Source organism: Quercus suber, unplaced genomic scaffold (genome assembly GCF_002906115.3).
Source record: "Quercus suber isolate HL8 unplaced genomic scaffold, Cork oak 2.0 scaffold_19, whole genome shotgun sequence".
NCBI lineage: Eukaryota > Viridiplantae > Streptophyta > Magnoliopsida > Fagales > Fagaceae > Quercus > Quercus suber.
Window position 1 is genome coordinate 1,181,593 of NW_027069484.1, and position 22,597 is coordinate 1,204,189.

Consider the following 22,597-nt stretch of genomic DNA (forward strand, 5'->3'; position numbering starts at 1 on the left):
AGAAGAAAAGAAAAAAAAAATTTACCCGTAAAGGTTTTGGCGTCTTAATGGTAGTGGAAGGCTAATATAACGGAGGTGGTGACCTCTCAAATTCATCTTTCTCTCTCTTTTAAATGTTTTGTTAGTCTCAGGTCTTTTATTTTGGTTATATATAGTGAAATAATGTGTTTTATTTAACAATTCACAACATTTTTGTGTCTCTCTATCTCTCTCCTAGGCTTTATCTGGTTAGTTATTACTATTAGTCCTTACTTATTTTATTTTTTACTTTTTTTAAAATACTAAATCAGTGGGAGGTGTGATGTAAGTTTAGGCAATTAATGAGATAACAATAAAATAAGTTAATGTGAACTTTTGAGTAACTGTAAAAAAAATTTAATGAAAGAGGTAAAAAAATGTTTTACTTATATGCAAAATTAAAGCACCACTTGGCAAGACCTCATGCACTCCTACAAAAAACAAGGGCTACAGTTGCATTTACAAACCAGGCCTAAACTGCACAGCAATAGCCTCCTGTGGTTCTATAGCCACGTTCTTATAACCGTGGCTAAAGGGCAGACCTATAGCCGTATTTCTTAATCGCGGCTATAGATTAAGCTTTTAGCTACGTTTATAACCGTGGTTATAGGATGCAGACCTATAGCTATGTTTTTAAAAACACGGCTATAGGTTTTTTTGAAAAAAAAAATCTGGGTTTTTTTTTCCCCCCAGAAAATTCAAAATTCAAATAAAAAAAATTCAAAATTAAACACAAACACAGAAAATTCAAAATCAAACACAACATACTTACAATACAAACACACCCAGAAAATTCAAAATTAAACACAAACCCAAAAAATTAAAAATCAAACACAAACCCAGAAAATTAAAAATCAAACACAACATATTCACAATACAAACACACCCAGAAAATTCAAAATCAAACACAACGTGCTCCAAAATATAAGAACACAAACCCATGAATTACCTCTCATTCAACAAAACAAACCCAAATCTAACACTAATTCCATTCAAGGAACACAAAATTTTCAGCATCTGCATTTTCTTACTAAAAAAAAAAAAAAAAAGCTAGATCTATAGACAAACCAATGTGCTTGAGATGAAGAAAAAAAGAAAGAAAGAAAAAAAAAAAGTAGCTGCAAAGAAACAACGAAAAAAAAAATAAGAGTTTTGCTGGAGTGAAGAAGGAAGGAAAAAAGAAAGAAAGAAGAACCTGGTGTGACTTGCAGAAGAAAGGAGCAAAAAAAGAAGGGGGAAAAAAAAAGCAATAGCAGCTCCAAATAAACAAAGAAAAAAAAAAGAGTTACCCAGATGTGAAGAAAAAAAATAAAAAGCAATAGCAGCTCCAAATAAACAAAGAAAAAAAAAAGAGTTACCCAGATGTGAAGAAAAAAAAAAAAACCCCTAAAGAGTTACGCAGTAGTGGGCGAAGAATGAAGAAAGAAAAAAGAAAGGAAGAGAAAAAAAAAAAAGAAAATATGAAAGTGGGGGTACATGCGAAAGGGGGGTACGTGGGAAGATAAAGAAAAAAAAAACTGGGTGTTGCATATAGGTGTGTTTTTAAAAAACACGGCTATAGGTCACCCAAAGTTACATATTTATAAGGTTGGACATAGCTGCGTTTTTTTAAAATGCGGCTATTAGCTATAGCTGCGTTTTTTAAAAACACAGCTATAGGGCACCCATAAAAAAATTTATTCAACTGGACCTATAGCCACGTTTTTAAAGGCTCGTGCGTTGCATGGTTTTTATTATTTTATTTTATTTCATTTTTATTTAAATTATTGAAAAAAAAATCTAAATGAATACTTAAATAGAATTATATAATATTAATTTAAATAGAGTGTAGGGATATAATGGAGCTACAGTAGCATAAGATTTTGTTGACAATAATAATAATGAATAACGAAACTTCCTTTTAATGCTTTGAAACTTTTGTTAATTGAAATATAATCTTTATTTTTTGTAAATGGAAAGAAGTGTTAAAGATAATGTATATATATGATTGTATTACTAATAGCAGAAATAAAAATAAGGAATAGTTGAATTAAAATTACACTACTTAGAAAAAAAAAATTTAATCTTATTATGCACATATAAACATAACACAATCTTTATTTTTTTTTATTTGAAGAATATAACACAGCTAAAAACTTATAAATAATAATATTAAATTTAATATTAGGAATATAATCAAACTTATTCATAATCTAAAATTAAGAAACTAACACAAATCACAAATTAAGCTATAAATGTAGAAAAAGAACAAATAATATATTTGTTTGTTTCCTCTATCACTTTGAGAGATGAAAGTATGAGTATGTAATGAAAAACTGAACCAATTACTATAGAAGAGAACAAATGTGTACAAATGTTTAATATTTTTTAATGCTGAATTCATGAATTTAAGTATACATGAGAGAAGATTTTATTAATTTTTTTTGAAGTTAGAGAAAAATAGCTTAAACAAAATGAAAAAATAATAATGAAGAAAAAATGCATACCCATATTGTAATAGGATTTAGGCATTCACATACTAGAGTAAATATCTCTCTGTATATATATATATATATATATATATAGGTAGAGTGCCACTTGATATAGAATTTAAATCCTATTGGAATTAAGATTTTTAATCAATGTGTTTTGTTACTATCCTATAAAAAAGTGGAATAAAAAAAAGTTCGAACGAATAGAAAGAAAAAGGAAACGTTGATATGTGTATGTTATTTACAAATATATATTTTTTTTTACTTTATCCAAAAAATAGTTTGGTAAGTCGGTATGAATAGATAACGGACTTGGGTTGTTGGGGGGTTTTTAAAAAATTAAATAAACATATAAAATAATAAATTAAATTAAAAATAATAAATGAAGAGTCTTATCATACTTGGTTTGTTGAAGTAGAATCATAGAAAAAGTCATAGAAAGAGTTGTAACTAACAAAAGAAATTGATAATGATTGTGGTCGAAGTTTAATTTAGCTATTTTGGATAGTGTAAATCATTCTGATGATAGGATATAGATTATTACAAATTAGTTTTCTTTTGCTACAAAAGAAAAGATAGCGTAGATGCATGTTTACATTAATTTAGTTTTTTTTTTTTTTTTCCTATTCAAATGTATAGTAGTTGTAAGACACCAAGATATAAAGCTAGGATATGGTGATATACATCATACATAATATTTACTTTTACGATTCTATCTAAAAAATAGCAATTTTTTTTTTTTTTTGAAGATAAGAACAAAAAAATTATATCTATTTTTCTTTTAAATCTAAAAAATTTTCAGCAATTTGGTGTAGCCACTTGGCATAACAACAGTTTCTAAGCCCAACTTTTATTATATAGTATACTAGTCGCTAACTCATGCGATGCATGGAAAAGGTATTAAGTATGATATATGATTTAATTTCTTGGATGAACATTTATGATTTAATCTTGATTTATTTTACTGTAATCAAATAAATTGAATTTGTAAATAACACTTTATAGCTAAAATATATATTAATAGTTATATGTTATAGAACGAAGAAAACATAAAAATTTCTTGTACAATTATTATTATTTACAATGAATAAAAAAATTTATGAAACATAAAAAATTAAAAATTAAAAAAAAAATGTCATCATAAATTAAGAGAATTTGTTAATGCGTTTGAAATTGAATCTGTTCCCTAGCTCTTGATTTTTTTTTTTTTTTTTAAGGATAAGTGCATATCTAACTTTAAAATAATATATACAAAATAGGAATTTAATACATTAAAAAAATTTATAACCCTAGACTTATTGTTTAACAGGTGTCTATGGTACGAACCTATTACAACACTTGTCGATAAAACCACAAACCCCTTAATCCCACATCATTATTTGATCTGAGAAATTTGATCAAAATCCATAATTCATAAACCATATCCCATAAATTCCCAGTTAAAAAAAATAATACCCTCTTAAGCTACATGTTACATCCAACCAAATTCTATATCCATTTAACAAAATCTGCTTCACATTGAATATTCTCTAATTATTTAACAAATAGATAATCCTCTTATGTAATATCCTACTACAAAAACTTAAAATAACCAAACTTAAAATTTGGAATGGTGAATAGTGAATACTGATTGATCCTCAAAAATTAGTAGGCTGAAAATCTCAGGCGTTGATGATCTTAAGGCTGAGTCCTGAAAGAACAAATACAAAATCAAAGGAGACTAGTGGAGGCCAGTCAAAAATCCTCCAATGGTAAAGTCAGTGGGTTTGTAATTCCAAGTAAAAGGAAGTGTTTTCGGGATTTTTACTTGTTTGTGGAAATGTCTCCATGCCTTCACTTCTCATGGATGAATGCTTATATAGCATACGTGAAACGGTTATTTGTTTAATAATCATTCCTATTGTCGAGGAGTTCGGAAGATTCGGAGGTAACTTCCATAACTGCCATGGAAGTTACCTTATTTGGACCTACGGTTAGTGGAGGGCATGGCTCGCAGCAGTGTAACTTGTCCCTTACGCTTGGTGGGAATCATGCTCGTCCAAAACTAGACACGTTCAAAGCCCAATGAACTCATTCGTCCTTTATTAAGGATGGACGAAGTTATTGGGGACAAGTCTCCTTCACGCATCCACTTTTTCCTTCTTTTCTCACGGACGACCCGTATGGACGAGATAAGACTTGTGCACTTTTATTGCACCATCAAATACTATTAGTGGATAGCAATAACCATAAAAATTATATCTTTTGATAGCCTACAATAGCAAGCTAACTTGCTATAGTAGAATAGCAATAACCACAAAGATTATTCTTTCTAATTGCCTACAATACCAGCTAAATTGCTATAGTAGATTTTTGTATATAGATGATATATGTTATTATCTAAATATGAAAATTTCATGTTTTTGAAAAGTTTAGTCTCATTTGCAAGTCTTAGAATAGTTTTTTATCTGAAATTTTCATATGTATGTGAAACTCAAAATCAAATAAGGTGGTTCTGCAATATGAACAACTTGGATTTCATCTTCTTCTTCTTCTTTTCTTTTTTTTCTTTTTTTATGAATAGATGGGATTTTTCCTTCCTACACTCTAGAAGCAAGAATTGGATTAGTCATAAAAATAAACTAATTAAGAAATTCAAAAACCAAAAATCAAAACCAAAGTAGGAGTGGAAAAATTAATAAGCAATTGGAATCTTACGAGGTAATTGAAGGTTGATGGTAGGAGATTTGGGAAGCTCAAAGTGATTTTTTTTTTTTTTTTCCCAATAGTCCTCTCTGATCTTTTGTGTTTGCATTTTGAGAAGAAGAAAAAAAAAAACACAATTTTTATAAACTCCATTATGCAAGAGCTTGGAAAACCCATAAGAAATAAAATTCTGCCTAGACTCCTTTCACACCCAACTAAAGCTAACACACACAGAAGCCTTGGAATAACGTTGCTCTCTAAGAAGTTTGGCTCACTCCATTGGGCCATAATCATGTGCAACAACCCCGCCATCAAATCACGATGAAATTTTTTATTACCTCCAGCCTTAGAATAACATTGCTCACTAAGAAACTCTTAGGGTTTTGTTCTTCTCTTCCTAAATGTAGGATTATAAGTCAGAGATAAAATAAGAGAATTATTCGAGTATAAATTTTTCTTTTTCCAGAGAATTTAATGGGCTATAAAATCAAAAATAATTATATCAAATTAAAAAAATAAAAAAATAATAATAATAATGTGGCAAGCTCTGGAGAGGTCAATAAAAAGTCAAAGGTTTCGGTTATATATATATATATATATGATATTGATTATTTGTCAAATTAACCTGATGTAGGGTATTGAAGCTTTGAAGGGTTTTGATTGTCTCACAATCTCTTTATACACTATATATACATTATGTGTTATCAAATGTGAACATTCATGAAAAATATAAGGGTAAATTCCAGTAAACTACCCTAAGGTTTAGGCTAATATCAACTAGGTCCAAGACTTTTCAAAATTACCAACTTGGTCCTTGAATCCAATTTAGTCCTTAAACACTGTTTATCATGTTACTTGTTCTCACCTTCTCTTGTCTCTCCTCTTTCTCATCTCAAGCCCTTCTCTTCTCCCTCGCTCATATTTTCTTTGAATTCTATTCACTGTGATTACATTGATATGTGCATTTTGAGCACAAATCACACTACACGACTGCACCATATCACAAAACACAAACATACACATATAACCATACAAATTCTAAAACTTGAAACCCCCAAACATCCCAAATTACCAAACATACACAAAGATTCATGTGCATAAACCAACAAAAACACCATATTAGACCCATTTTGAGACAAACCCCAAATCAAAAAATACCCACAAATCTGCAAATGACCATACGTAAACCCCACATTTCAAACTCAAATAAAAAAAACACCAACTCCTTAACGCCATAAGAAAACCCAATCCATAAATTGACTAAGACACAAACCAAGAAGAACCAAAATAAAAGAGAAATAAAGAAAAAAATAAAATAAAATAACAAAGAAAGAGGAGAAAGGTCGGCGGCCTCCAATGGTGGCAAAGCTCGTGGGTCTCTACCAAACGTTCCTTTGATGTTTGGCACACAATCCCAAACACAAATAGAGCCCAAACCAGAAACAGAAATAAAAACTCTCTTCCATGGCTAAGGAACATGAACTGTCTCCATAACACTTATTCAAAGAGAGAGTGCAAGATGGTAGTGGCAAAACATGGGTTTCAACCATGAGAGAGGGAGTGTGAGAAGAGAAAGCCAAAGAGGTCTGAGAGAGGGAGAAGAGAAGAGTTTGACTTTTGAGAGAGAGAGAGAGAGAGAGAGAGAATAAGTAATGGGATAAATGGCATTTAGGGACTAAATTAGGTTCAGAGACCATATTGATCATTTTTTATAAGTCTTGAACTTAGTTGGTATTAGCCCAAATCTCAGAATAGTTTATTGAAATTTATCCAAAATATATATACCAATGTGAAGGTGTAAACATTTTATATACAAAGCGTACATCAAGTAGTTTGAAACAATAAGTTTTCCAGGTCTTGAATAATCTCTCATTTGTTGGCTTTCCACTAGGCTTTACAGTTGTATAATTATATAACACTCTGGTGGTTAAGACTTAAGAGGTAAACCCAATATAAAATGTAGAAGAGACATATTTCTTTTTTAAAGCCCAGGGTCAACGAGACTAAGGGTCTATTTGGAATTCGTTTATTTTGTTGAAACTAAAAACTTTTTACTAAAAGTACCTATTAGCTAAAATAGTACAATGAGACTCATAAATAGTACTAAAAAGTGTAGTGAGATCCATGAATAATACCAAAAATAAGCTAATTAGTAAAATAAACTGGTTTTTTAATTTGGAGTCAAACACATACTAATTATCCAATTATATCCCACATTTAGAAAACAAAGTGTACTCATATCATTTTTTTTTTTTTAATGAATAGCTGAGTGCACCACTTTTTTAATATAATTATAAATTTATATCCCACATTTAGAAAACAAAGAGATGTGCGTCTGAGTTGACATCACCAATGAAATTTATGGCCTGTTTGGATGTTTAAAAAAGGAGGGGGAGTAGAATAGAGAAAGAAAGATTTATTCAATTACCTTGTTTAGAAGTTTTTTAAGGAATGAGGGGGGGGAGGTTTGGAGGAGTTTCAACTATCTCTAACCCCTCATTTTAATTCCCCCAAATTGGAGAGATTTGGAGGGAGAGTAGAATAGATAAATTATTAACCAAAGAAATTTCTTAATTTACCCTTTCTAAATTAACAAAATTACAAACCGATTATATAAATAACCTTTGTTTATTTCCTGAGAAAATTTAAGCATTGAATTTTTGGTTGCTGATTTGAATCCAAAGAGAGAGAGAGAGAGAGAGAGAGAGAGAGAGAGAGAGAGAGACCACCAAGAATCATATCAGAAACCACCAAGAATCATATCAGATCAGACCTCACTCTCACTCTCTCGTCACAGTGCTCGAGACTCCAATTCAGCCAACAATCCCGCCTCTAATCCCTCTATCCTCCAATCTATATGTTTGATTATTTTTCTTCAATTTTTCTATTTGGTTCCCGAGAAAAATGGAAAAATCTTTTTGCAAAAAAAATTCTCTTTCTCGCTCGCACTCTGCATCATTTCTGTATGCTAATGTGTGTTTCCCTTTTCTTTTCTTTTTTTGATTGGTCAGGTGAAGAAGCTTTACGAATTGTGTAAAGTCGAGAATTCGGAGGATTTGATTTTTTATTAGTTTCTTACGTTTTTATATTTCATAGATTTTTGAGTTTGATTTGCTAAAAATGTTGGTTTGATCTGAAGAGTGTGAAAGCATGGTGGTTGAAGATTGGGCCTCTTCTTTTTGGCCGTTGGGTTTGGATTTTTACTCTTTTTTTAGTTTTTAGGTATATACTTTTTTTTTTTAATTTTATTTATGCTTCTCCCAAAAAAAAAAAAAAAAATCACTAACATATTCTAAGATTTGTACAAATGATAATCAAGTTCAAGATTTTACAAAACTAATAAATTAATTATAGACTAATGTTGCAAGTCCATTTTCAAATAGGGGTAAATTTGTCTATTTAAATCATTTCCTCTTCTCTCCATCCTAATTTTTAAAACATCCAAACAAGAGGAAGGGTTAATTACTCCCTTCCCCCCTTACTAATTTTAAAAATTAATCCAAACAAGGTAGAGAATAACTATCCCCCTCTACTCTCCTCCCCACTACTCTCTTCTACTCTCCTCCCTCTCTAAACTTTCAAACAGGCCATTAGGTGAGTAGGAGACAGTATTGGAATGCATTAGGCCTACACAGTACCTTTTGATAGACATGTCACTCTTCATTCTATCTCAAAACTCCAATTAGGAAAAAGATATATAAATAAGAAGGCAAAATTGCAATTCGCCACATTTTGATATTTAGTTCACAATGGCCTCTGGATTGTTTTTATGAACCTTGCACTCAAGCTCGGCAATCGATGACACAACTATAGCATCAGTACCAAGTGTACAACAGACTAATAATAACAAATTGACATAAGAATTTGTCATTTCTTACTTATCACACCAGAAGTAGAAAGAAGACGTAAAGCTTGGTTGGAATTGTTCAAAACCGATGATGACCTTGAAACTTGCATTTTCCTTTGCTTCAAGAACTCTAAGGAACTCTGCAAGCATTGAGGAGGACCTATGTCCTTCAAAATAACAGTTTCTATCCTGCAAATCACAATGCAATAAAATCATTATTCTATTTTTAAAGTAACGTGGACCTCAAAAGGAATTCTTTTCCACCAATTCGAAAGGAAGAGCTCCCTCACCCCGAGGTTTTGGATTTTTTCTTTCTTTTAGTGGGCTTCACCTCAAGCTTCTCATCCTCTGAGTCTGATAAGAAAACTTTTCTGCAGAGAGATTACATCATTTTTGTTAGAATCTAGAAACAAACTCACAGACACATGAACACAGAGAGAAGAGACACATCTTACTTTTCACGAGCTGCAAGCACATTAACAATATCATTTGGAAGCATCCCATCATTGCCCATAGACTCCTGTGTTTCAGCTTCCTTTGCATCTTTAGCACTCTGACCTTTTCGAGATGGTCTTGGTGTTAAGTTTTGGGCCCATTTCCTACGACGTTCTTTTTCTTCACGGACAACCCTAAATGGACAAAATTCCATCAAGCACTATATTTTGCACACTTTAATAGTATATTTCTAAGTAATTTCAACAGCACCACCAAAATGCTAAGAAGTATATGTGCACATTTTCAATTTGAATTTCAGCAAAAATTTTGGCACGGAAGTGGGAGGAAAAATAATCAGGATTTGGTAGCATCTGAATGCAGGCCTTCCCAATTTTTGTAAAATTGGTTAATGTATGTAATGTTCCAATTTTATTTTTTGGATAAATCAATAGTTAAAATGAGGGAGGGAGGATTTGAACCCTGAATGTCTCCTTTAGAAACACTAGGAGGTGCCAACTAGCTGAACTACAAGGCTCTTGACAATGCATGTAATGTTCCATGTAAATTGTTTGTGTAGCTAATGGTGTATTAATTACTTTCCATTACCCGCATCATTGCTTGGATATTGAACTTTCCTCCTCTCACATGCCTTAACCCTAAGATCCTTCCATATATTTTTACAATTAATTTGGCTACAATGTTAAATTCATTCCTCTATAGTTGTTTGCATATCCCGCTCCTGAAGGGCATAGGGCAGCAACCTACATAACATCCTATAATTTGCCATCTCTTCCAACTATCCATTGGTTATGATTCTGGGAAGAGCCAGTTAACAAAAAATATACAGTTACCCCAAACCTACCCATAAATTTCCTATTAACTATCCATGGATACACTTAACTATGCGAACTGAACTACATTCTCATCCTCCACAGATCCCACCACATAATTTCTGATGCTTGAGATATTCATGTTCTAAGCATCTTTTAGGTACTCTTGAGCCAATCCAAGGTTATCGTGTGTGTGTGTGTGTGTGTAATTTTCAACATATGAAAGGTCATGTTTCTCAACTTTTCTAAAAATTATTACCAATGTACTCTCCGAACCTTGTACCTTCATACCTATATTATTCATATAGACCGAATTGAGGTAAATCATCACCACAGGTCCACACTCCACAGCAAGAAGAGCATCCCTATTCTAAGTTTCTAACATCTCTGTTTTGCATGAAATTCCTAACAAATCTCATAGTTAACAGCAACCTTCACAAGCAGTGCCTTAACATCCCACATGTTAACCCGAGTCAGCTTCAAATTCAATAACCCAAAAAAAAATAAAAATCTGAATTCATAGCAAAACATTCAGTAAAGGCAGCATCATATGAAAAGAATTCAGCCCCATCTTAATCAACAAAGGTTGAAATCGGACATCTAAGGTGAAAAACAGTGTCAAAATTCAAAGCAAACTGCCAGATAATCACATAGTCCATATAATACACACACGCACAAACTCATAGACAATGAATGTAACACATATACACTAGCTCAAATTTCTATATTAGTACCTAAAATCATCTCAAATAAATTACAAGTATTTAAACCATAGACCTGTGAAATCCAATAGAGTCTAAATTTAATACATTTCAGAAAATTTTACATAGTAATTCTCGACCAATAATCATAGTACCATCCAGGTCCTAAAATAAAACAAAAGCGCTATTTGGTTAAAAAATGACGGACAAAGCAGAAGAAAGCAAAAACCTGGTCTTATTTTCTTTCTGAACTTTTCTTATCTCCTCATCTTGTTGTGCTCCCTACACAACAGGAAATCAAGAAAAACAAAGCAAACCCATATCAAAATTTTTTGTTTCCTGAAAGTGTTTTCTGTTGCTTAAAGTTGATTTCTCGAAACAGATTAGAACAAACCTGCTCGTATGTGAGTTCCTCAGGTGCGTCCGAATCGTTGTCCGACATTTCTATATTGTATGTATGTGCTTCAGATTTCTTCGTCTGCTACAAATTTTGAGGTTAGGGTTTAAGGTTGCCCTACAACAGGGACGAGGTTTTTGTTTTGCAAAGATTCTATAGTTCAGGGTGTGAAAGTAGCTGGGCTTTGTTGGGCTGGGCCATGATTAATCTGAGCCACTAAAAGTTAAAGATTAGAGCTTAGCTCGAAATAAAATTTGGGATTTATCCTTAGTGGGTTTGAATGGCCCAAATTAAACGGTCCAGACAGAGCGGTGACTATTTAAAAATAAAATAAAAACACGCTAACAATCAATAAATAAAAATATAAGATCACATATTATTTCACTACTTTTTTTCTGCTAATGTGATATAGTAGTGTGTGAGCGGTGGAAGAAAAATTGTGAGTCTATGTGTATGGGTTTGAATGGCCTTTAGTGTGAGTCTATGTGTATGGGTTTGAATGGCCCAAACTAAAGGGTCCAGACAGAGCAGTGACTATTTAAAAATAAAATAAAAACACGCTAACAATCAAGAAAAAAAAATATATAGGATCACAAATTATTTCACAATATTTTTTTTGCTAATGTGATATAGTAGTGTGTGAGCGGTGGAAGAAAAATTGTGAGTCTATGTGTAAGTCTGCTACGCTAAAGTTGTAGTAAAAAAATTGTGAAATTAAAAAAAAAAAAAAACATATTATTCTAGTTATAATATAATCTTGCTTTTTATTTTATTCAGAAAAATCTTTTATTTAAAAATTAAGAATTTTGACCTTGTCAAATGATAATGAAAGAAAGAAATATGGATAAAGACCAATACCTATTAAAGGAAAAAAGATTGTTTGTGGTCCTAAAAAGGCTAGAATTACTTTTCAAACCATTGATGAAAGAGCAATGTTGTGCACACAACAAATTTCACAATATTTTTCACAATAATTGAATTGCCAAGCTTTTATTAATTATTATTTAGACTGACTATTAATATTACTTTTTTATTTATCACTAATAATCTACAATATTAGTAAGTGTGAAATATTTTTTTTTTTAAATTTGTTTCTATAGATTTTCTCTGGATGAAAAAGAATCATTGATAAAGTGATGATTATTAGGATGGGGATATTTGTAAGAAAAAGAATGAAATTATGGAATCAAAATTTTGGACACGATTTCGCTCTGGTCCCTTGGGCATGTGGTCAAGGGACCAAAGCATGACTTTTGGATGATAAAATTTAATGTAACGTTAACAACAATTTCTAAAGTTTTTTGTCCTTTCATGTGAAAAGGACAATTAGTCGTATAAATGGGGTTGTGAATCAAAGTCAAGTGTGGCACATGTTGTGTTACTGTTTTGTTCTTCATAGAAGACTGAGTAAACGTAAAAGCATTGCTTTGGTGGGCCAAAAGAAAATAAAGTGATGTTTGTGGTGACTGTGACTCTGTGAGCAGTATTTTTCATTTCATTTATAATCCATGTATATTTTCTAAAGGCAAAGCATAGCGTAATTCAAAGCTAAAAACCAACTCCTCCTTACAAACTATATTTTTCTTGCTTCAATTTCTAGGTGAGACTTGTGACAGCTAAGTGTGCATTCTCATAGTTTAATAATACAAATTTCATTATAATTTATCTCTTAAGATTTGACATTGTCATAATTTAATTTAAAAACTTTTAATTGTTACATTTAACTGCTTAATGTTTGGACTAAAATAAAATTGTTAGTGTTTTGTCGGAAAACATGTTACTGATTTTTTTTATATATACAAACTTTGGAGGCTAAGATGTAGCAATTGAAAATTTTGTGGAATTATAATATAACATGGTCAAACCACAAGGTAATAGTTTGTAATTGAAGGTTTGTTCAAAAATTATAAAATATGTTAATAAATTTCAACAAAACTCTTTCAATTTATTTTGATTCAAACTTTAAAGGGGAAATGTAACAATTGAATATTATTGATTAAATTGTGATACGATCAAAGCACAAAGATGGTAAATTATAACTTTCACTTAATATTATTTTAGAAGTTGAATTTTGGATTAATTGACCATACTTGATCAGTTCAACACAACTCTTTTTTTTAAGGGGGCTAAATAAATAATTTTATTTAAGAAGAAGAAGAACAAAACAACAAATAAAATAAAATAAAAATCTCACTTAGTGAGGTAGGGAGAGAAGCCTTATTACAACAAAATGACAACTTTTTATGGGCTGCCAACTTGGCCTAAGAATGGCCACTTAGTTTGCCGTCTTGAGCCTTGACCTAACAGAAAAAACAACTATTAAAATTATAACTAAAGAACTTGGCACCAGAACAGAGATTTAGTATGATCCAAGGCACGTCATCATATTCACCCTTTAGAGCAATAGAAGGAAAAAAAAAAAAACTTTTGCATAACCCTCTACAACCATGTTTTGCATATAATCTTGTTCAAATTGATAAATTATCGATTATCTCAAACGTTTAACTTATTATGAAATGATAAATTTAATTATTTAGTCAATATTTCAACACTCTCCCTTCACACATGAGTCTAAACTTGCCCTTAAAGTCCAAAATATGAGATTTTTAACTTAAAAAAAAAATTAAAAAAAAAAGAAAAAAGGAATAGAGTTAAAAAAGAGTTCAAACTTAGGATCTCTTATTCTAATGCCACGATAAATAATTAATTGTCTTAATAGTTTAAATAGTTAGAAAACTATAAATTTAATTATTTAATCAATATTCTAGCATAGCTAAGCCCAAAGGACAATTGAAGCTTTTGCCCTAGTTGATTTATCAATTCAACACAACTTGTAAGATTTGGACGTGCTACACATGTTTAGACCTTTCAAATATAAATGGGATGGACTAGGATAAAATTTCTATATAAGTTAATAAAACTCAAGATGTGTTTGGGATGTAAAACATAAGAGTCCAAATTTACCACCAAAAAAAAAAATTATGCATGAAAGTAGAAAGTTTATGGATACAATTTTTATACCGTAAGTATTCCTATTACAATTTCAATATATGTAATTATGATTTGTGGATAAAAAGCAATAACTCTACATATAAATGATTGTTTACAAATCATAATTACATATATCATTAAATTGTGGCAAAAACTGTCACGCAAAAAAAGGTTGACATGAAAGTGGTTGATCTTGCTTGGCCTATAGATGAGTTTGGCTTTGGCTACATTTGCTCTAAGCTAGGATTGGAGACGCTGCGCAGAATGAGCCTGAAATGGTGATACTTAATTCGGCACGTGCATTCTGATTTTTTTGCTCGGACAGACACATGCAATATTCTGGATTTTGATGCTTTACTTTTCACGGTGACTTTAGGTTTGTACATTTGTACGACGGAAGTGGCAGAGAATTTGAACACTTACTCCAGTTCCCAAATGGTTAAGAAGTCTAGACTCTAGACTTTGTTGTATTTGTAGAATATGGAATTATTTATTATTCATTTCTAAACTACTACAGTATACTTCAGACTTTCTATGAAAAAATACTACTTAAACCAAAAGACGTACTCGGACTTCTCAGTTTTTACGTAGACTTTTGTAGCATATGATATGATGAAGATGTTTGTGGCACTAGGCAAATCTAAGCCAACAATGTGCACAGTAACAGAAGCAATAAGTATTTAGACACAAAATTTTCACAACATATTTTACAATTGATATATTGACAAATTGTTAAAAGTAAATGATAAAATATTATTAATAACGTATTTAAATAAAAATCAGTAAAAACTTATTACTTACTAACTCAAATATTGTTAAAAATGTAAATAAAAATTTGTGTATATAGTATTATTCGTCAGAGAAGCAGACGGTGGACAGAACCTAATTATGGAAAGGATTTTTTTTTTTTTTTTTATTCGATGGGATGGAAAGGATATTAATGCCAAAAGAACAGATTGGCTTGAGGCAGATAGGATTAGGTAAATCTCCATGCAATTGCAATTTATGTCCCACTCTAATTGTGACAGAATTTAATAACGTTGCAGTAGGCACAAACAATGGATTACAAATATCTGTTAGTCTTGTCCTGATAAACAATTTATAAGTTTACTGCGGACCGAGACTAACTTGCACGGCAAGGGCGAGACTGTCCATGAAACTTTTTGGTCCGAAAAAAGACAACGACCTTGACGGCTGCATTCATAGCTAGAAACGTACCATTCTGTCATTTTCCGGCCGCATCCTGCGTCGCACGTTATCCCCTACGGTCAGGCAATTACAATTTTCTCCTCTAAATTTTCTCTTACCAAGATATTGCATGGAAACAACATAGTTCATAAATACATAGCCAAAAAAAAAAAAAAACAACAACAACAACAATCACCAGTGGCCAGAATTGGCAGACTAGTCTTCCCCAACATAAATCTTATACATAGAGCTATTGAATAATTTCTCCAGTGCAATGTATAGTATCTCCTTTTTTATATATATAATTTGATGATTAGATACTTTGAACGTCTTTTTGAAAATTACAAAAATGTGTCAACTAAAATAGAAGACTCTTAACCATGATATCAATTAAATTAATTTTCTATATCTTGTTGAGTGCGGCAATGTTAATTAAATATGGTGGCCTATTTGGTTATGAATATTGTTAAGTATAACGCAAATGCCTTTTGTGGGGTCTAAGAATTTGGCAACTCTGGCCCATTTTATACTGAGTCTAAGGCCCACGCCAAGGAGAAGAATGCCCGAAGACGAACGAAGAAAGCCCAAATGGCCGAGGAGCATCGCCGAGGACAATCCTGTCCTCGGTCAACCAAGATCATAGAAGGGAAGAGTGGCACACCATCAAAGGCAGCCTCTCAAAGCATTCCAAAAAGAAGGATGAGTACAATAGGCCAGCCATGAGAGCATGGTGGAAGAGCAATTCAAGGAGAAACTGTCACCTCCGCATTAAATGCCTACAACTAACGTTCTGGCCGCATTAATGAGGAAATGACCCCTGAACAGTGCTACCTCGGTTACAACAACTCACAGAACGCCAAAGAGGGTGTTTGATGGGACAGACACTCAAGTATAAGCTTGGATGTTCAACAGGTGGAAGGTTGAGATTCTCTAAAGATGACTATATAATAGGAGAAACTCACCATAAAAAAGGGCGGAAAAGAAAAAGAGAGAAAAAAAGCACTATAGCAATCTCAAAAACTTCTGTAACCATTGTCATCCAATATATACAAGAGCAGAGCTCCTCGAATTGTGCCGACAACAAACTTTCTTTGATAAACTCAGTTCATTCCTATTTGACCGTCATGTAAATCCATTTTAACTGTTATCCATGCACTAAAGCCTAGCTCTTTGACCCACTCTCTACAAATTTATTGTACTGGGCTCACTAGGCTAAGATCCCACGCATTTTGGGCTTGGTCGAAAAATCGTGACCCTACAATTGACATTGTCTGTGGGAAAGACCTTGTGTGGTAGTAAGTGCAACAGTTAGTCAAGATAGGATCAAACCCCCATCAGTAAGAGTCCCTTGGGGAAGCCATTATGGTGGCCAGTTTACTATATGAGTAAGACACTACATGAGGCACACACAGTTGTTGTCCTAACTCAACTTTTGCTCAGGTTTATATTTCGAAGTGCAGATTATATGAGGACGACTGCTAAATGGGGCACAGTTCTAGGGGCTTCTGACATCAAGAATCTGCCCCGTACCTCTGTCAAGGGTCAGGTCCTCGCAAATCTGGTGGCCAAGTTTGCTGGTCCTCCGTTAGAGGAAGTGGCAGCAACACAGAGCGATTCGAGGAGACTCCGCTACGGGCTAGTTCTGGAAAGTATATATTGATATCTTCTAATCTACTAAAGTGGTTAAACGGAACCTTAGCTATGACAGGTCCTTAGACCTCCTGTTTAGGGGGAATTAACACACACAAGCAATTATCTAAGTGTTAGACAGAACCAAGGTCTTGCATGACTCCTCGGACCACAAACCTATGAGGAAACTAATAACTTCAGGCAATTATCTAAGTGTTAGATAGAACCAAGGTCTTGCATGGCTCCTCGGACCACAAACCTATGGGGAAACTAATAACTTCAGGCAATTGTCTAAGTGTTAGACAAAACCACGGTCTTGTATGTCTCCTCGAACCACAAACCTATGGAGAAACTAATAACTTTTGGCAATTACCTAAGGGTCGAACAGAATCAGGGTGTTGTATAGATCCTCAGACCATAGCCCTTGAGGAGGTTAACTACTTCAAGCATCTATCCGAGTGATGAGCAAAATCTAAAAGAGATTCTAGCTCCTCGGATCGCCTACCTTTCCCCACTCAACAAATATGTAAACAACCGCAAGAGCAAGTCCATGGGCATCACTTAAGGTATTCCGAGTACGTTCAACAAAAAGAAAGGGGAAGGGCAAACTGCATAAATGAGATTACTCCATTGTCAAGTAAAGCATGAGTTGAAATTTGCATTATGGTCTTAACATTTTTTATTACCCATTCAATAAAGAAGAATCTTAGCTATGTCGAGTCCTTCAGACCTCCTGCTAAAAGAACCTTAGCTATGTCAGGTCCCTTAGACCTCCTACTAAGAAGAACCTTACTATAAGAAGAACCTTAGCTATGTCAAGTCCCTCAAACCTCCTGCTGAAAAGAACCTTGGGTATGTTGGGTCCTTCGGACCTCTTACTAAGTGTTAAGCAAAGCCTTAGCCATGCCTGATTCCTCGGACCACGTGCTTTAGGAAAATTAACGCTACGACATCTCTTTACAAGTGCTTAAATAGAACCTAAGGCATGTCTGGATCCTCAGACCAGACGCTTGGGGAAAACCAACGCCCTGACGTCATTATAAATGTCGAACAGAGCCTTAATGCACGATGGTCCCTTCAAATCACTTACTTTAAATCCAACATTCTTTGATGGTCGCACAGTTTGCAGTATAAAGCACATGGTTATGTTCCTAATTATTCCTACATAGTTAACTTATTTAAAATTAGCAGCCAGATGCTACTGTCGATTTTGTTAAAATCAAGGTGACAACTTTTCGTTACCGTCAACAGCATCAGTTCTAAGTCCCATTAGAGGGCAAAATAGCAACACACCTATTAATGAAATAATTACTGTAGAGAAAGGAAAGATTCATAAAGTAAAAAGTGCACCCTTTTTATTAGATAAAGGAAAGGTACATCATATACCAAGCGGCTTAGGCAGGCTTGTTTTAAAGCTAACTATAAAAAGAGAAAGCCCATGGGAATGGTAGATTCACAATCTTGTTCTAGCAGCAATCAAGCCAGTATAGGTTGGTAANGTCATCCAATATATACAAGAACAGAGCTCCTCGGATTGTGCTGAGAACAAACTTTCTTTGATAAACTCAGTTTATTCTTGTTTGATTGTCATGGAAATCCATTTTAACTGTTATCCATGCACTAAAAGTTAGCTCTTTGACACACTCTCTACAAATTTATTGTATTGGACTCACTGGGCCAAGATCTCACGCATTTTGGGCTCGGTCCGAAAATCGTGACTGTACACCTTTAATTTCATAATCTAATGAAAATAATTTTTTTACTTGATGTGTTTATTAAAGAAGTTTGTCCATGTAAGTTTTTTTTTTTTTTTTAAAGAAAGGGGGTAGTATTTATATTTATAAGAGCACAAGTACAAAATTAGCAGTCCTCTAGGAATCCCCAACTGCATTAGGTACCATGCATGGTAGTTATACACAAAAGATGGATATCTTTCAAATTCCTCCAGGCTCCAGGCCGCAAGATTGTTCCCTTTCCCTTTTTGCTAAGCCATCAGTAGCTCCATTCGCTTTGCCGCCCACGTGACGTGGATGGACAGTCCAGTCATGACCTATAGCAAAGTTTTGCCATTACAACCCAAAATAGAAATATCTGGTGCCGATACGCTGCATGTGGTTGGCCAATTTACAAGAAGTTGAGAATCGACTTCTAGATTAATATATTATTTATAGCCTAGTCTCCAAGCCAAACTTAAAACATATTTAACAATCCAAAGTTAAGCAATGTTATTTGTTGAAATACGAATGTGCAGAAAAAAAAAATATACAAATCAGTTAAACACTTAAACTTATGTATACAAGGGTGAGATTTTTTTTTTTTTTTTTTTTTTGAGAAAAAAATCAGAATTTAAAAAACAATACCTAAACCAAGAAGTTGAAAAATAAGATCATCCAAACTTGCTAAGTATCATTTACAAGTTTGGGATGGAATCCTAAATATACCATAGGAAATGAAAGGATTTTTTTTTTATATGTTTTTTTAAAACTTCTTTAAAATCTCCTCAACCTATTGAGTAATCAATGCTAGAAATTATGTCTAAATAGGAAATGGTTGTAAGTGCTCCCTCATATGAGTTGTGCCAACTCCACCTAGCTAGAACTAGGGGTGTCAATGTTTGACCCAACCCACAAATACGACATGAACACGACATGAGTTTTTGCAGGTTAGGGTTAGGCCTTAGCGTGTTTGGGTCATAAACAAGTCGACCAGAAAACAATACAATAAGAAATGTGTCATAAGTGGATCAACCCGTGAGGCCCGCAATAGATATGTTTGACACGCCAATTTATCTGTATCAACCCGAAATGACCCATTTAACTCGTATTACATATAAATATTCATTTTATTTTAAATTTGTCAAATATCTTTTAATATCAAACCTATATTTTAAACTTAAAAAGAAAAGTAACTAACTACAAAAACTTACAAGTGATATAATTGAAAATTGAAACTTTATAAACTCTAGTCATGATTAGTCTACTGTTTGTATCAACTCTTTCAATATTGATACTTAGCATTTGGCAAGTTCTGTGGATGTTATATTTTTGTTGAACTATATTATTTTGAATTTGAGTTGTAATGTATGCACTTATTTTGAAGTGTAAAGAACTTATTTATAAATGGATGTTATAATTTTGTTGAATTAAGTTATTTTGAATGTGGGTTGAAGACTTGAAGTGTATGTATTACTTTCAGGATGTAAATAAATTATTTCTATATGAATGTTATATTTAATATTAAGCGAGTTGAAATGGATTGTGTCACATTCGTTTCAACTCAACGTGACCCATTTTATAAGCGTGTCATGTGGGTCGGGTCGTATCCACCCGCTTCATTAACTGGTCGAGTTAGGGTTGAAAAACCATGACATAATTATTAAATGGATCAGATTCGAGTTGAGGCATTTAGTCGAATACCCCTACCTCAACACGACATAAACCCAACACACTAACCTAAATTGACACCCCTAACTACAACATCTGTATTTTCATATGGTATAAGTAGGGCTGTCCAGCAACCTGGAAGACCTGACCGACCTGAAGACATACAGGCGGTTCTGAATGCCCAAATGGGTTGGGTGCGGTTATGTTTATTTTAAAAATCGGTTTTGCAGGTTCATTACGGGTCCCTTAACTTCTAACCTGTATAAACCAACCCGACCTGATCAGAACTTTAAAAGCAAAACACTAGGTTTTTTTCTTGATTCTTCTACGCCATTTCAGAAAAAATTCTCTCACTCTCTCTCTCTGTGATTTCTCACTTTCTCTGATATCTCTCTCTCCGATCTCTCACTTTCTCTAATCTCACTAAAATCCCTAACCCAAGCCTCCTTTTTGCAGACGTTGCCGAGTTGGGCTCTGTTGCCGCTCTTAGCCTCTTATTGCCATTGTCGCCCTATCGGCCTAATTGCCGCCATTCGTTCTGGGTTGTCTCAAACTCCACACTCTTGATGAATCCCTCCTCTAATTTACTTGAAATCTACTTTGAGACTTTAATCGACGGTGGGTTAGTAAAAAAAAAATTTGTTTTTTATTTTAATACTGTACTGAGCTTGTGATGGATGTGGTGATGGTGGGGGATGGAGTGGTGGTGGTGATGGTGTGGGTAGTATTATCTCCATTTTCGTTTCAATTTCATGGATCTGGTGTTTTTGGTCCTGGTTTGTGTTATTTGGGTTGTAATTTCTTTGTTCTTTGAGTTTTGACTTTTTTTGTTCTTTGGGTTTTTATTTCTATCTTCATCTTGTGATTCAGTTTAGACCCAACTAATCCGATAGACCCGAACCGTTCAACCGATGACCCGTGCCACCGGGTTTGACCCAAACATTCGGTCGGCCGTGGGTCCATTTTCCGTTCATCCGATTCAATCGGGTCGGTTACAGGTCAATACCAAACCCGATCCGACCCGTGAACAGCCCTAGGTATAAAGGCAAATATCTTTGAAGAGCCAACTAAAATAATGCCTAAAGGGTCCAGAAGATAAGAGAATCACAGCCCACAGGTCCTTGCTTAGGTGGGTTGAGCTATAACTTTGACTTCAACTTCATGATCACAACAATTTCAGGCAGTAAAAGACAATAGTTTTTAAGTCGAACCAATATTGTGTCATCCTATACATTTTGAAAGGTTCAAAATTGAGTACCTAACCCATAACAAAACCCTTAACACGGCATGGTTTTGGCCATTTTGGGTGGTGAAAATGAGGCAATGAAGACATATATTATAAAGTGCATGCCTCTTATTACGTAACTCATAGCCCAAACAAACACCTTGTAAGACAATTAAGAAAATGAACAATACGTGACCTATATATCTACCGTTTCAAAAAAGTCGTTGTACCTGTTCCAGTTACAGTATGGACCGCATCTAGATACATCTTTAGCACCTTTTCCTCTTCGTCATCCACTTTTAGGTCAATCTTATGTGCTATGAAGTATGCAAAACCAACATGGAGATTTCTAATTGGATACGTAATTGATTTGTAACAAGATTATACCAAATACACTTCATCTATGTTACTGTGGGATAATTGACCTTTCTTATATCACTTGGATTAAAAAGATTTTTTTACGTTCAATTTATCGAAGTATCAGTATTCTTTAAAAAAGAAAAAAAGAAAAAAAGGTGTCAAATATAATACAGGTGCTTTTTTTAAGATATTGGTCATATGGAATTCCTAATGTTGGCCATCCACTTTCAGTTCATTTCCAACTATTTGCATAATATGTGTTGAAATTTGATAAATCTTGTGCCAAGCAGAAAACTAGGTGTGGTGGATAGATAGGTGATCACTGAGAGCAGTCAAATACTACTAGTACATGAAATAGTGGGGACACTATCGGTCAACCTTTCCCGCGGCATGGGTACTATTGTCAAAAAAAAATATGGTCTCCTTGTTCTTTACGG

General features: G+C 33.4%; 1 protein-coding gene across 1 annotated transcript; it reads right to left on the reverse strand.

Moving 5' to 3' along the window:
- Window positions 1-8,856: 8,856 nt before the first annotated feature.
- On the reverse strand, window positions 8,857-11,529 carry LOC112038084 (uncharacterized). Its single transcript, XM_024070908.2, has 5 exons — window positions 11,382-11,529; window positions 11,217-11,269; window positions 9,477-9,650; window positions 9,312-9,392; window positions 8,857-9,210 (listed from the first exon to the last, which is right to left on the reverse strand). Exons 1-5 carry the CDS (start codon window positions 11,427-11,429, stop codon window positions 9,042-9,044), a joined length of 525 nt encoding a protein of 174 aa, XP_023926676.1. The 5' UTR covers window positions 11,430-11,529; the 3' UTR covers window positions 8,857-9,041.
- Window positions 11,530-22,597: the final 11,068 nt, after the last annotated feature.